General features: G+C 38.5%; 1 protein-coding gene across 1 annotated transcript in view; it reads left to right on the forward strand.

Moving 5' to 3' along the window:
- Positions 1 to 15,812, forward strand: part of LOC128526487 (cadherin-22) — a 366,248-nt gene that overhangs the window by 334,886 nt on the left and 15,550 nt on the right. Inside the window, exon 10 of the mRNA XM_053498379.1 lies at positions 15,070 to 15,187. Within this exon, the coding sequence (XP_053354354.1) occupies positions 15,070 to 15,187 (118 nt within the window). The remainder of the gene's footprint in view (positions 1 to 15,069; positions 15,188 to 15,812) is intronic.

Genomic DNA, 15,812 nt, shown 5'->3' on the forward strand with positions numbered 1-15,812 from the left:
ACACACACACCTCCCCTGAAGCAGTTGCGGCGTTTTTTAGTTACAACAAGCACAGCGATGAGTATAAGAATAAAATAAGGTAACAGTTTGATCTGTGTAGTTAGTGCCCTTGTATAGAATAAATGAATGAATAACACATTCCAACCACCTCTCAAGAGAGTGCCATAGTTTTGCAAAAATACTTGCAAAACATCAGCATACATTGGAGGGAACTTCTGAGGTGGTCAGTGATTGATGGCACGGTCGTTCGGAGGGGGTTGTGATCACACCTACAGTTCTTTTGTTCTAAGCTGTCGGTCAAATATCTCTCCACTTGAAATGGAAGCACAAAATTGAGGGGCAACATGCAAGGGATTTCAGCATCTCGACGCACAGTAGAAGCTGTTTATAAAGAAGACACTGTTTGTTTTTTTATTTTGTAATCTTTCTCGTGTTTACCTTGTACTGTACAATGTATATTCATTTTATTAATGAATTGCTGTGAATAAACTACATATGCAGTTGATTTACCAGAAAGGACTTTTCAGTTTTTGTGTGCTAAACTAAACTTCAGGGTCAAGTAATAGCGATTTTATTTGAAAAGTATATATATATATATATATATATATATATATATATATAGGGAAAGATTAAGAAACACGCTGAAGCGGAATATATGTATATAGCATGTATCTTTATACATTTGGAATCTGCATCTACATTTTCTGTTGCATGTATAGAATTAGTTTCAGCTGAAACTCATGATCAATGGTGTTGGGGTACTTATGTAGTGATAATTAGTTTCAGCCAAATCATTAAAACTAACAATAGACTATGAGAGGTGGTTGGAAGGTGTTACTCTGAATATAAACAAACAAAATACAGCTTTTTTTTCTCATAGGTAAACGGAAAAGTGAAGTTGTTCAGCTGTTTAGTGTCACTATATAATAACCAGTGAAACAACGTGGACTCATCGCTGTGCTTGTTGTAACTGAAAAAAAACGCTGAAACTGCTTCAAAGTCTTTCCTCTCCGTGACCGCTGAAATCCGACAGGACACCACGTTAGGCTACGTCTTGACTCATTTGCATATCGACGGTCATTAGATGTTGACCGAGGGCTCAGGGGAGGTGTGTGTGTGTCTGTGCGCGCGCGCGCCTACTTCGTGTACTTTTATAAACATTCTACATATAAACAAACAACATACAGCTTTTTTTCTTTCTCAGAGGTAAACGGGAAAGTGAAGTTGTTCAGCTGTTTAGTGTCACTATGCAGATGTTACACTCAGTGTAGTTACCGAAATCTTTGATTTAGTTCTCATTCAGTGGCCACACATCACTTTCACATTTCCCTCGCTTTTATGCATAAGCAGTGAAACAATTCGCAGGTTTATAATACACCGCGGCCAAGTGAACCACGTTCCCGCCGATTAGGCGCGTGGTCCGTTGCCTAGCAACACTGAACGAAACGAGGCATAATCGTGGTGTTTGCTTCGGTTATGACATAGCATAGTTTATTATCTGCTGTGGTAGATCTGATTTATATAAATTTAATAATGAGGCTTTATATCCTCAGGAGGGGCCATTACATATGTAATATGTAAAACAATATTGTTTTAGAGATAATTTCACGGAAGCTTCTAACAGAACGAACAAACTAATTAATTTTCTCAAAACCTTATAAAATTAAGTAAAGCGAAATTCCCTAAATGTCCTTTATAAAATATCGCTGATTATCAACGCCAGAACGAATGGCGAATTGTCGATATTTTACGGAAGCATATGCTTCCGTAAAATATCGACAATTCGCCATTATAATATATATATATATATATATATATATATATATATAAACTGCATATATGGAATGAAACCTGTGATAGTTACATATACGCACTGAATGACGCATAGATAGTTGGCGCGATCCCTTGCGCCATCTGCTGAGAGAAATGAGAATCGCAGGTTGGAAAAGACAGGAAACGTCATGCCGCCGCGCAGCTGTTAGCGATTTCACGTAAATAAGAGCAAAATAGCTTTATACTGGCTTTTACTGGTGCGATTTTAAAAATTTAAGCATACAGGGTGATTAAGCTCACAGAACTAGGAAAAGTCATGAAAGGAGGGTCCTGGAAATTGATCGAGTGTGAAGTATTATTTTTTTTTTTACCCCCTTGCGGTCAAATGACCGCTGCTCGGCGCTTCTAGTGTTAAACACGCCAAATTTTGGCATATATAACCTCGGTCAGGTGACGTCATCTGATGAAGCGCACCTGTAGGTTATAAATAGGAGTGAACTGAAAACATTCCTTAGATAAATTTTGTCTGAAAGGACGTCCAGTCACACAAATAGTGTGGCACTGGAGCGCAGCATCTCGTTCCCACGTTTTCAGGGAACAGGGTTACGGCAAAGTAACCCAAGACGTTCCCTTTCAAAAGCTACCCCCCCCCCCCCCCCCCCCCCCCCCAGTTGTGGTCCTCGTAACATATGAAAAGCTGCTCTGACTTACGCCACTGGCTAGTGCGGTGAACATAAATCTGGAGTTCTCTTTAGGTTTCTGACTCTTGAGATGGTTTTTCTCATGGCTGTTACTCCCTAACAGGCGCTGACTCTAGTGGTTCAAAAGGGGTGTCACTCAGACCTTCGAGCACAATAGATAAGTCCCCAGAAGGGACAGTGGCTCTAATAGGCGGCCTCAACTGTTTAGCTCCATGAATAATACGGCAACTAAAGGGTGCTTTTCCACAGAAACCCTGTCAGTCAGAACATGACAAGACGAAATAGCGTCTACGTGCATTTTGAGAAAAGTAGGACATAAGCCCGAGGACAACTTTTCTTGCAGAACTCCAGCACTAAAACGGTTTGGCAGTGGCCTGGGTCTACATGTATTGCCATGCACCAACTTTCAAATCACTTATTTGAGGGCATAAGTTCTTCTAGAAAAGGGAGCCCTAGGACTTAAAATAGTTTCAGGTACACTGGCTGGTTAAGACCAGTATCTTTTAATTGTGAAGATTGTGAAGGTTCCAGAGCTCGGGCCGGGGATAAAATATTGTCCCCTGCGCCTGAGACAGAAGATCCCTACTTACTGAAATCACCTACTGTGGACCGTCAAGGAGAGATATTAGATCCAAGAACAACACTCTGGTCAGCCAACGGGGCGAAATCAGTCAGAGGCGCAAACCTCGCCAAGGATCCCAGGAGCAGAGCTTTCAGGAGAACGGATAAAGGCATAATCTGGGCTATGTATGGGCCAAGGCGTCCAGACCCAGGGGAGCTGGAAGAGTTAGAGAGTAGTAAAGGGGACATTTGTGGTTTCCTGCAAGGCAAAGAGGTCCACCTCTGCTACATGAAATCTCTTCCAGATTGACTGACTACTTCGGGGTGGGGTTTCCATTCCCATGTCAACTGCTAAAGGAAGTGCTTTAGGGTCAGAAATAGAGCCATCATTTCGAGGCAATTGTTGTGCCACGTGAGAAAATGACCTCTCCAGCTCCCTTGGGCTGGACAGCCATCTAAGACCGACCCCAGCCCGTGAGGGAAGCGTCTGTCGTTAGCATCGTGCAACAACAAGACAGACTCAGAGTGGGATCCAAAGTCAGAAACCAGGGTCTGAACCAGATAGAGAGGGTACGAAGCCCCTGGCGCGTAACCCTTATTGGGGTTTGGCCCTCGAGTGAAATGCCTTGGTTCTTAGCCACAACTAAGATGCCCTCATGTGCAGAAGGCCCAAAGGTATCACCATGGATACAGCTGCCATGAGAGCTAAAGATCTCTAAAAGTGATGAACAGTCACTGTCTGGTCTAGCTTGTGTTCCTTAAGGGGGTTGAGAATGGATTCGACACAAGCGGGAGACAGCTGTGCCCGCCTTACGATCGAATCCCATGTGACACCCAAAAATGTTGTCCTCTGAACAGGAAAGAGCACACTTTTCGTGACGCTGGGTCTCAATCCTAAGGAACAAGGGTGAGCTAGGACGACATCTCAATGTCAAAGCGCTAGCTCCTAAGATTGGGCCAGCCAGTCATCTATGTATTTCAAAATACGGATGCCCTGAAGTCATAAAGAGCCAGAACTGCATCCATGCATTTGGTGTATGTGCGGGGTGAGATAGCTAGACCAAATGGAAAAACCCGATACTGGTAAGTCTTGCCGCCGAAAGCGAACCTCAGGAACCTCCTGTGTTGTGGAAATATTTCTTTATGAAAGTATGTGTTCTTCAGATCGATTGTCACAAATCAATTGCTTGCTTGGATTTGAGAAACAATCACTTTGACAGTCAACATTTTAAAGCTGTATTTATTTATTTTATTTTATTAACTGTTAGATGTTCGGCATCCTAAAACATAGCAGGAAAAAAACAAAGAACAAACACTTTATTGGAGACTGGTGGTGCCTGAAACACCAGTGGTGGCAGAGCATGAACAATGACCTCCTGGGGGTGGCAGGGAGAACACTTTATTCTCAAAAGGCATTCTACGTGCCTCTCCCCGTTGCGTGCCTCTCCCCACCATGGTCCTGGGCACATGAGCCTCAGTACTTCTTTGTGAAGAACACAGTATGCCGGTCCAACTTTTTTGAGGCGGATTGCGAAGCGCGGCGTGCCGCACCCCAATCTTTAAGAGGGGGTGCCCGGCTCAAAACACTTTCCTTGTATGCTTCACGTCTCGCAAGAGTCAGACCCGGTCGAGACTGGGTGGCCGACAGTCCCGACTCTTGAGCATAGCGGGGCATTATTAAGGCTCCGCCCTCCCGGCCACCCGACAGAAACATGTCGTCTAATTCGAGTGCTTGGAGGCTATTTCTATCTCCACAGATTTTTTTTCTTTTTTTTTTTGGACCAACTTTGGACCAACTTTGTGTTGGTCTATTACACAAAATCTCAATAAATATATATATAAAATATATATATATATATATATATATATATATATATATATATATATATATATATATTTATTTATTTATTTATATATAGGCCTCCAAGTGAACTCAAACTGAACTCAAAAACTCACGACACTCCTGAGCGGGAAGTGCGCATGCCCTTACCCATCTACGGCGAGCCATGAGGGGATAAATGCATCACACACACACATGCACATAACAAGCGATATATACGATATATATTTATTTATTTTATTAATCATAATTTTATAAAAAATAAAATAAAGCTGTGTGAGGTCAATGCCTATATGATTATAAGGAGAACAATATGTTAGATTAGTACATGTACCAGTTGTTTAAATGATAAATGCATTTAATTACAGACAGTATCAAAAACATTGCTACTTTACATTGTACATTCTGTTAATTTTTTTTCTAACATTACTTGGGGTGGGTTTGTTATTGATTAGGTGCAAGAGATGTTAATAAAAGAATATATTAGAAGAACATGGTGTGCCATGTTCCTAGATGGAGTGGAAAGTTATGTCAGATGAGGAGATGAAGACATAGGCAGAGTGAAAGAGAAACGTCCCACACGGAAAAAACCTATATAAAACATATATGTTTTAATATAGGTTTGATATGGTTTTTAATATATGTGACATATATAAAATTGGCCGTTTTCCTATATTATATGTACATATATGTACATATATGCGTACATATATGCGTGCGAGCATATATGCGTGCATATATGTACCCATATAGACATATATGTGACATATATAAAATTGGCCGTTTTCCTATATTATATGTACATATATGTGTACATATATACGTGCATATATGTACCTATATATACACATGCATACATGTACCTATGTGCATATATATGCACCTATATTTTTACCTAGATATTAGTAAAATTATTAAAATCCATAGCTGTTAGACAACATAAATAAAAGCCCAAAATGTAGAAATTAAATTTTTTAATTTTTTTAAGAACAATCAAATAGTAAAAGAACAAAAATAAGACAAAAAAACTCAACAGGAAGAAAACATATATATATTTTGAGGACCTTCTCAGCTTCGTGAGCTTTGAATTGATAGATGTGCCTGTCTGCCCTCGGGTGGCTGCCGGCCACTTCTTCAATGTAGCATCTAGAAAAGACAAAAATAATAAGACAGTATAATAATAATAAATGATTATTTATTAAAACGTTTATAAACATCTGTAAACTCCATAAGGCATTAGCTTAGCCACCGGGAAATATCATGTTTGTGCTACATACAGAAAGGCAGCATGTTAGCATGATTTACCTAAACTATGTAAATGGCATTGAAAGCCAATGTGTCACACAAGCTGACAAGGGCTAGCTGAAGTGAGGAAAATATTTACTAATATTAGTTTAATATTATCAGAATAAGAGTTATATAAGACTTAATAACTTACCCAGTGTGTCCTCCTGGATTCTCTCTTCAAAATGCTCCCCGTTCGTCGTCAGGGCCACACAGTCTTCTTCTGAGGTAAATGTAAACTCCTCCCACTTTCCAGAACATTCTGAAGAGTTTCCTTGTCCGGGGGCGTGGCCTAGTATGTAAATTGGCCGGACTGATTTCCGTGTAATTGGCGTGTGGGCGTGTCCTGCCTCGGGTCATTAGCAGATAAAGCGACAGAAATTCTAAAATGTGTTTTTTATTTAGTTAGTTCTTAGTTATTGCCTTAATAATAGAAAATATGAGCGCATCATGTATGACAGTTGCCAAAGTGAGATATGAGCTAAAATGACCAGATCCTGCCATAACCTATATAGGAGACATATCTTATATGTACATATAGGGCTTATATGTGGATATAAAGAAGCAATACAGGAGACCTATATGACCTGTATATGCACATATATGCACCTCAATTTTGCCTATATGCAGCATATATATTATCATATATATGCATATATACTGCATATAGGCTTCATATATGCGCATATATCCCCATATAGGTAAGGAATAAATGCGCATATATACTGCATATAGGCCTTCATATATGCGCATATATCCTCATATAGGTGAGAATATATGTGCATATATACTGCATATAGGTGAGGATATATGCGCATATATCCTCATATAGGTGAGCCGGTTACTATATTTAATATATATAACATAACTTACGTCAACATAGTTTCATAAATAGATGATGTGGTAAAAAAGAGGGATAAAAAACGATTCATAAAACAGATTTAAATCCCTCAATACACAATCAATGATGCTTATGCTATTTTAAATTAATTATTAATTAATTAATGAAACTACTTATTGCGATATTTTTCACGACATCCTTACTAATACTTAAAGACACGGTAACATCTGTAATTTATCTATACCAGTCGTTGTAGGTACGGAATATAAATGCGGGCTATTTACAGTATTTTACATTACGGTGTATTTTATCTATTTCCGTTTAATACACTGGTAGATAATATTTTGCTGCAAAGTAAAGCTTAAAATTTTACTTCTGCTTGAGTTTGTTTTCGTTGTATTTTTGATGTTTTCGCTGATGTTTTTTTTTCGCCGATCGATTAATAACGCATAATAGAAGAGTAGTGACAAATTCGTTACTTTTAATAACGTGATGTTTGATTGGATGTTATATCATTTCCAAGTTTGATAGTGTCGATTTTAAAATGCATTACGTGCGATGCGAAAAAGGAAGTAAATAAACACGTAGCAATGCAAAGAGGACAGAGCTGTGAAATATTTAAGCAATATAAATTCAACAGTGTGATCATAATGTTTGTTGTTGCTGCTGTTTAGGTAATTGGTTCCATCGTGTTACTGAACGCAACTGTGTTCACAAAACCGAGCGTAGGGAAAGAAAAAACACTCGCTAACGCGTTTGAATGAAAAGGGGCGGCAGCTTTTCTTTGAAGATAGCGATTGCGTAATGGGGGGCAATACGTGGCGGGGGGGTTAGGGCATAACACACCTCTGAACGTCTTTTGTCTTGTAAATTATTATCTTCGTTCACCTTCCAATCCCCCACAGCGCACACACTCTGTATACTGTTGCTATGTCTATTGGGGCACTTGGTTATACAAAGCACTTTAATGTATGAAACACTTACTTCCTGGTTTGTTTTATTTTAAATATTGCTTATTACCTTTTCCTGCAAAATAAACATTAAACATAAACAACATGTTATCATTGTGTAAATTATTAACATATTGGTGTATTTTTATTAAGGACAAAAACAGACCCTGCGCTTGTGTTTAGGACTGATGCTGAACAGCTGTGTTCATAGGTTTAATCAACGATTTACAAGACGACAGTTAAAGCGTTTGTGGTCGAGAGGTGTGTGTGTGTGTGCGCGCGCGCTCCTGCATTTCTCCGTTGCTTTAACACAAACATTTGGGCACAGACAAGTAAGTCTGAAGTACCCCTCCCCCTGCCAAGAACACACACACACAGAGCAATTAGCACCATGTCACAGTCAGTATTCTCCACTGAGGTTTCTTACCTTCCACTCCTTCTAAGTTTGTCTTTGCTCTTTTGATGGAGTTCTTAAACCCCCCCAAAAAAATTTTATACTGAGAAAAAATGATTATGGGTAACATAATCACAAACACAAACTAGCACAGATACATATGATCAAGTTTTTAACTGTTGTTTTCATTTGTTTCTAGAACCAGTAATAATAATAATATTTCCCATTTTTTGCACATTGAAGTTGTTGGTTCAAGTAAATGTATTTTTAAATACACAAACAATCCCCCAACAATTAAAACACGCACACATGACTTTAAAAATAAAATTTATTCTTCCAAAACTAGTCAAAGGTAAAACAATAATTTGTATAAAACAGGTGAAAACATGTTTAATTTTTGCTTAAAGGTCATTAAAATACCCGGATAACACCAGCTGCTTATCAGTCTCTTTAATTAAAATGTCATTTTTTTTTTTATATTAAAGATGGAACTGTTTAATTCTTTGTTTCCCCCCTAAAGTATCAGACAATTTGCAATTCTATGTTCAGAATATACAGTAGACCTGACCAAACATCATTCTAAAGCTGTTGCACTGTGACGTCATCCCTCCTAGGTCTCCTTTTAACAGCTTGTTCAGGCTCCTCCAGTAGCTCCAAAAGGCCAACCGTCATCCGTCTGACCCCCCAATCCTCCACAGCGGAGCTCTGCTTAAAGAAAACAGGAGAATTTAGTGAAGAGAAAGATAAATAAACTTTACAGAATATCTAGTTGTAATAAATACAGAGTGTGTAAAATACTGTTTTGGGGAATTCTGGAATGTAAATAAACTGGGATAACTTTAACCAGTGAACTTTGTTAGTGTTAACCCCGGTCTGTCTGTATTATCGTCTGCATTAAATTAACCGAGAATTTACTTAATGCGCTTTTCATACAAATAAGTTAGGCGATATAACACTCGTATATATTAGTTCATCTCTGAAGCCAAACTATAACTTCCCGAGTACTGAAGCCCCCCACACACCTCCCCACACACACACACCTCCCCTCCCCACACACACACACACCTCCCACACCCCCTCCCCCCACTCCTTAACTGATAAACACTTCAGAGTTTTTATCCAGCTCGGTAACTAAGCGCTCGCGCTACCGCGCAAAGTCACGGCCAAATTGAGAAAAATATAAACCCGGTTATGAGCGTTTAGCTTGCGAGCTCCTGTACATCTATCCTCAGCTTGTGTCCTTCATGAACTGCATCACATTATATTCACAGAAATAACCTGCAGATTAACTCTTACCCAAAGAATAAATAAATGCTGAATTTATTCAGACAACACGCGGTCACATTCTAAAGGCATTTTTATAGAGCACAAACACTCTTCTTCCGGTAGTGCAGCTTTTGTAATAGGGACATTAATAGTATTTTCGAAGCTTTAGTGTCGTTTTTAGTTAAAGATGATAGTAAGCTGTAATGTTAAATCCGGACTTGGTAAACAGATCATTAAGTTATCTAAAGTTACATCTGACCGCTGCTGGTGCTGCCAGTGATTTTCAAAACGGCCGATAAAAAAACTAAACTGGGAAATAAACTGTAAACTAATCCCAAACAAATGTTATAAATTAAAACACCACTAACCGCGAATAGTCCATTAAGCCGCCATCTTCATCTCTAGTGCAGTTTGGCAGCGTCAGTTCGGCGGGGGTGAGGGTGGGTTGTTAAAATCACGTGATTGCAACTCACTGCAGCTAAATTGCTGGCTTGTGTTAACGTGTCCTTGAGAACGAAACGCCATATAGTGGTGGAACCAGGTAAATGCATGAATAGGGCTTGAATGGGCGTGTTTAGTGTGAAATCTTGACACGCCTTTCTCGAAGGAAAAGGATGGGGGACTACGGCGTGCATAGGGCAGCCGTACGCCATTCGTACGGCCGCGGCTATTTGACGTGGCTCCATCTGTAGGTTTCATATATGCGCATATATCCTCATATAGGTGAGGATATATGTGCATATATACTGCATATAGGTTTCATATATGCGCATATATCCTCATATAGGTTCTTTCCATGTGGGGTTAAGGTATAGTAAATGAAAAGATTGCAGGTAACAACAACCCAAATGATAGAGACAGAGACTAGAGTGCCATGTGCCTCATTTTAACTTTGAGCACCATCCCCTCTTAAGGTCTCTTTTTTGATTAGATAAAATGTAGCACTGTGATCATCATAGTTTGCATAGACTGCTGCAGTGATCAGTGATCCTATTCATTGAGACTGGTCTTTGTAGGCTTCTGTAGTTGCTGTATGTTTTAAAAATATGTTTTTTGACATAATCAGCCACTAAACACCCACAGCTTATTACATGTTTTGTAACCTCTACATGTCCTAAGAATCTGACATAAAACATATCTGAAGCGAATCCAAGATGAATAATTATCACACAGCAGTCTAGTTTAGTCTGTTAGTCTTAAGCCTACACACACACACACACACACACACACACACATACCCAATACAGTATATCTACCAGTGTTTGATTATAATAATATGCACTTGTTGAGCATGTTTCCTTGAAGTGATTAATGTTTACATAAATATTGTAATTTAGTTCTTTCATTTAAAAGTTTTGTCCTGTGATGTATTTTTATGCAATTGGACAACTGATAAAGATAATATGTGCTTATCTGAGTCCATGATATCTGCTCAGGATATTAAACGAACAGGCCCGATTTCAAAGGCACTATGATTACAGTGCTTTGCATTATTGGCACCCTTAAAGTATCCTATTATAGCAATTTAGTATGAATCTACTACATTCCAAAAGCTTTATTTACCTTTGATTCATTTACTAATGCCACCTACAGTAGATTAAACAAACACCAACATTATGATGTTGAATGACAAAGCTAAGCTTGAGGTCTGTGTTGTTGTTGTTTTTTTTGCCTTCACACAAGAGTGACTCAGAGGAGATATGGTTCGAGGACACCCACATTGCTAATTAAATGTTTAGTCTAATTAAGAGTGAGCTTGTGGCAAAACACATAAAACATTTACAAATTATATCACACCAAGGTAGAAGTCAATGTCACTAAATGATTGAAGGGGTGAAGGAGGAGGATGAAAGGAGAAAATCTGGATGGTAGAAAAGATAAAACTGAAGTATGAAGCAAATGTACGGAACAGCTAACAGTAGTGTGAGATGGAAAAATGAGTGAGAACATTGGGATCTGTATGCCCCTTATCCTTTCTGTTAAACTCACTGTGAATTCAAAAAAATATGAGAGCACACACCACAGTAAAGGCACTTTTACATTGCCAACTCATTTACCCCAAAGCAGCCTGTAATCATAACTTGTAAAACCCACCATGTCCCTAGTCCTCTAAAATGGAAAGGACACATTAAAAAGGAGAATATGCCCCATTCCTTTTTTCTCTCTTTTTCTTCTCCCTGTGTTTCAGGTCATGTTACTTTCAACTTCTGTCCTCTGTCCTAATCTGACATTGTTTTCTGGTCTTGCCAACATTCAGACTGACACAAGAAGCAGGCTTTCTAGCATGCCATGTTTGTCTGCTAACCCTGTGGTATTTGGGCATAAGAGCCAATCTGATTAAAAGAGACAGATATCATATAGTGCTGTGTGTGTGTGCAGGAAAGGCAAATACTAAGAATGGCGCCGGAAAGAGAGGGCTGTCATCTCTGCACAAGACATCAAACAGCACTGAGCAGCCCTCACTGACATATCACAAGGACTTTGTCCTCCCCTGGGAATGTTCTAGGCAGATGAATAATGTTAGGAAAAAACATGCACATGTCTTTGCACACAGGGTGTGTAAACAAATGGCATAATACAGTGACAGTTGCATGAACAGAGAAATATGCATGAGTTATAACACATAACCATACATAGATATATACATACTATATATGCTAATACTAGTGCTAATACTAAGGAGCAATCTATTGATCTAACAGTTTACTTTGTCTGCAAGTCATGAACAGACAAATTTCCTCGAATTTGGCTTAAGAGACTCCTCAGTGCCTTCAGAGAAGAAAGCAATCTCTCTAAACAGACTGCAGCACTGTAGAGAATGTGCTGTTTTTATATATATATATATATATCTTTCCACCAATCCAGACCTAGTCCAAAGGTCAGGAGGGGAGCGTTAGATAAAAATGTAATTAGCGGATCAGGCTCGAGGGAGCAATAGTTGCTACTCAATACACTTTTACATACTGCTTACTCCATTTTCTCTCTCTCTCTCTCTCTCTCTCTAGCTTTCTATTTTATTGCTACGCTATGTTTAATACTAGTACTACTACTACTGCTACTATTAGTAGTAGTAGCAGTAGAAGGAAGAGGAAAATAAGGAGAAGGAAGAAGAATAAAAACAACAACAATAAAAACAATAACAACAGGGTTACCAGGTTCCACCCCTATAGTGAGGTCTAAGTGGTGTCTGCAGAAGAGCATCTGCTGATCTGGCCACCCAAATAACCAATCTGGTTTAGCCTAAAATGGCGATGTGGAGCCATCTTGTGGGCTCACCACCTGTAAGATGAAGGGTGGGGTTAGATGCAATCCTGTTGGTGGACAACCTTATGATGAACATAAAAAGATAACATAGACCCTTGTGCTAATAATTGTAATAAAAACTAACTAAATAAATAAAATAATAATAACCAATGACTATGATGATAATGGTTATTGGTGTTGTTTGTTATTATAACATATATGTACATTGAACCCTGGTGATCGTAGACACCAAGCATGTCTGGCAAGGAAACTATGCTACTACTGCTATGTTTAATTGCAAAATGTCTTGTCATATGCAGTCAGAAGTCTCTTAAGCCTCTTGTGCACTAATGTGGAACATATTCCAGCTTTCGTTATTCGAAATATCATACCAATTTTAAATAATTCTCTGTTGCGACTGTTTTTAAAGGTGAGGAGCTGTTTAATTTGTTTTTTGTTGTTGTTGTTGTTGTTTTACTTTACAGTAGTGATCCCGTTAGTATGCGCTCACGCGAGTGTGACTAACGATGTTCCTTGCTAATTTTTAAACAGTTTTAAAACCGCGCGTGTGTGTGTGTATTCACCCAGCAGGAGAGACGATTACCTACAATTCCGCTGCAAAAGAGAGAAAAAACGTTGGCTCATTGTGATGACGTGACGCTCGGTGTCAAAACAAGAAGCGCATGCGTGAAACATGATACTCAGTGCTCGTAAACTACGACAATGCTCGTTTTTCAAGTCAAAAATTATAAAAAATCGTTGCTCGTCTTGCGGAACACTCGTAAACCGTGTTACTCATAATCCGAGGTTCCACTGTACTTAAATGTAATCCTTTTTCAGTTAATGAGTGTGCAAAGTCTAGACTCCATGAACATCAACATATGCTGACTTTCTTTACTCAAGATGTTTTGTCAGCCTTTCAGGTCCACTTTTAGTTGCTGCTTGGTTGTAGGTCTTTCTGCCTTCTTTTATGCTTGCCTGCAAATTAGCCCTAGAGAAGTTAAATCTTGGCATACTTGGGGCACTGCCATGATAACTACATGATTACCCAGGGTTTCCAGGCCTGTAAGTCGTGCTGTAAGCCTAACTTTCTCAAATCATTTCCAACCTTGTTTTATTACATGGATATATTATTGATCATTATAGATGTGGAAGTATGTGGAAAAATTTATTTATAGCTTTTTATTCATATATTTCCGATACCATTCTTACCTACTGTAAAGCATAGGAAACACAACCACATTCCACTTAAATGATACTCCAAATGAACGCCATGGAATTAGTTAAGAAGTTTGAGCTGGACAAAAAAAGAACAAGTTTTACCAATCTCTCTCTCTCTCTCTCTCTCTCTCTCTCTTACTTAAATAAAAAATATATTAAATAATATAAGTAGAATTGCTGTACATATTCTCATGGTAAAGACACATTTAAGCTTCTAATCAGAATTTGTGGACACAGCCAAGTCCCCCAGGATAAGGGACTAACACCCAAAACTTGAAAAAGAAGCATTGTGTCCTTGATATAACTTTGCCAATATATGGTTATAAATGTGCATGTCACAGTTTTTCATTATTCTTTGCAAGCTCTTCTCTTTATTTGTCTTATTATATGAATGTCCCTCTTTGACTTTGTTCATACTTAAGGGTGGCTGAGATTGAAAGAAAAAGAGAAAGATTTGCTGAGGGAAGTTTTTCAATCCTGACTAATTTCCAATTTGGATTTCCCTGAAGAGTGACATAAATACTGCATGAGCCTTTTGAGAAGCGTGTAATGAGAAAAGAGCAATAAGAAACCAGGGGAATTGTCTGTAGTGCTTGCTTATTCTTCTCCCTTTTCTTTCCCTCTATCCATTCATCTAGATCTATTCTCTCCCTTCATTCTTTTAAGTACATCAATCTGTTACTTTACAGAAAGTGCTAATTTAATAACTGGAGCTGATTTAAAAAAAAAAACATCCATCACAAATACTCCTATTTTTTCTTCTGTATAAACCACTTTCATGCTCTCCATCCTTGATTTACAGCTAAAATGTGATTCATTAAAGAGTGCAATAACTCAGCATGGTGGTAGTAATAGAGAGTCAATGTGCAAATTACTATGACAGTTTTTCTTTTTATGTATCCTTTTGCATATCTATCTATCTATCTATCTATCTATCTATCTATCTATCTATCTATCTATCTATCTATCTATCTATCTATCTTTCTTTCTTGCAGCTCATTCACACCATCAGTGTTGTGGACCGAGATGAACCTCAGTCAGGCCATCGCTTCTATTTTACACTTGTACCCGAAGCCTCCAAAAACCGTCATTTCACACTGTGGGACATTAAAGGTGAGAATTGAGATGTCATTATCTTTATGAACAGAAATAAAAACGAAGTACATTAATTATTTATTCAATTCGTCCCATTATTATTGTAAAAGTAGCTAATATGGAAAAAAATATTTACACATCACATTTTTAAAAAAATTGTTTTGGCTCCATTTTCCTAACTGGAGCTCAACATGATTGTGCAATAGCGTCAAGGGTTTTACAAGTGAATGTGACACATGGCAAAGCCAAGATTGATAATCATCTGACACAATGAAAATGTCAACACAAGAGAGCATGGGAAATGTCAGCTGAGCTCCAGAGGCCATCCAGGAGTAGAATGACCTAAGCAAATACTCACACTCGCACACATGCATTAACACACCAGCACTTTGCATCATCAGGGATTTAAACAGTATGGACACTTTAGGAAACATAACACACTCCAGCAGAAAAATAATAATTTAGCAGGTTTACAGGCACTTTGTGTAAAAACTGTGATGAACAACAGACACAGACCTTGAACAAGACTGTACTTGCATATCTGCCTTCTTTTTCACCTCCCTTCCTCTCTTTTGCTCTCTCTTTCACGTTTCCTGTGTCTCTCATAATAACATGTTTCTTTCCACTCTTTTTACCCCCCACT

Source organism: Clarias gariepinus, chromosome 6 (genome assembly GCF_024256425.1).
Source record: "Clarias gariepinus isolate MV-2021 ecotype Netherlands chromosome 6, CGAR_prim_01v2, whole genome shotgun sequence".
NCBI lineage: Eukaryota > Metazoa > Chordata > Actinopteri > Siluriformes > Clariidae > Clarias > Clarias gariepinus.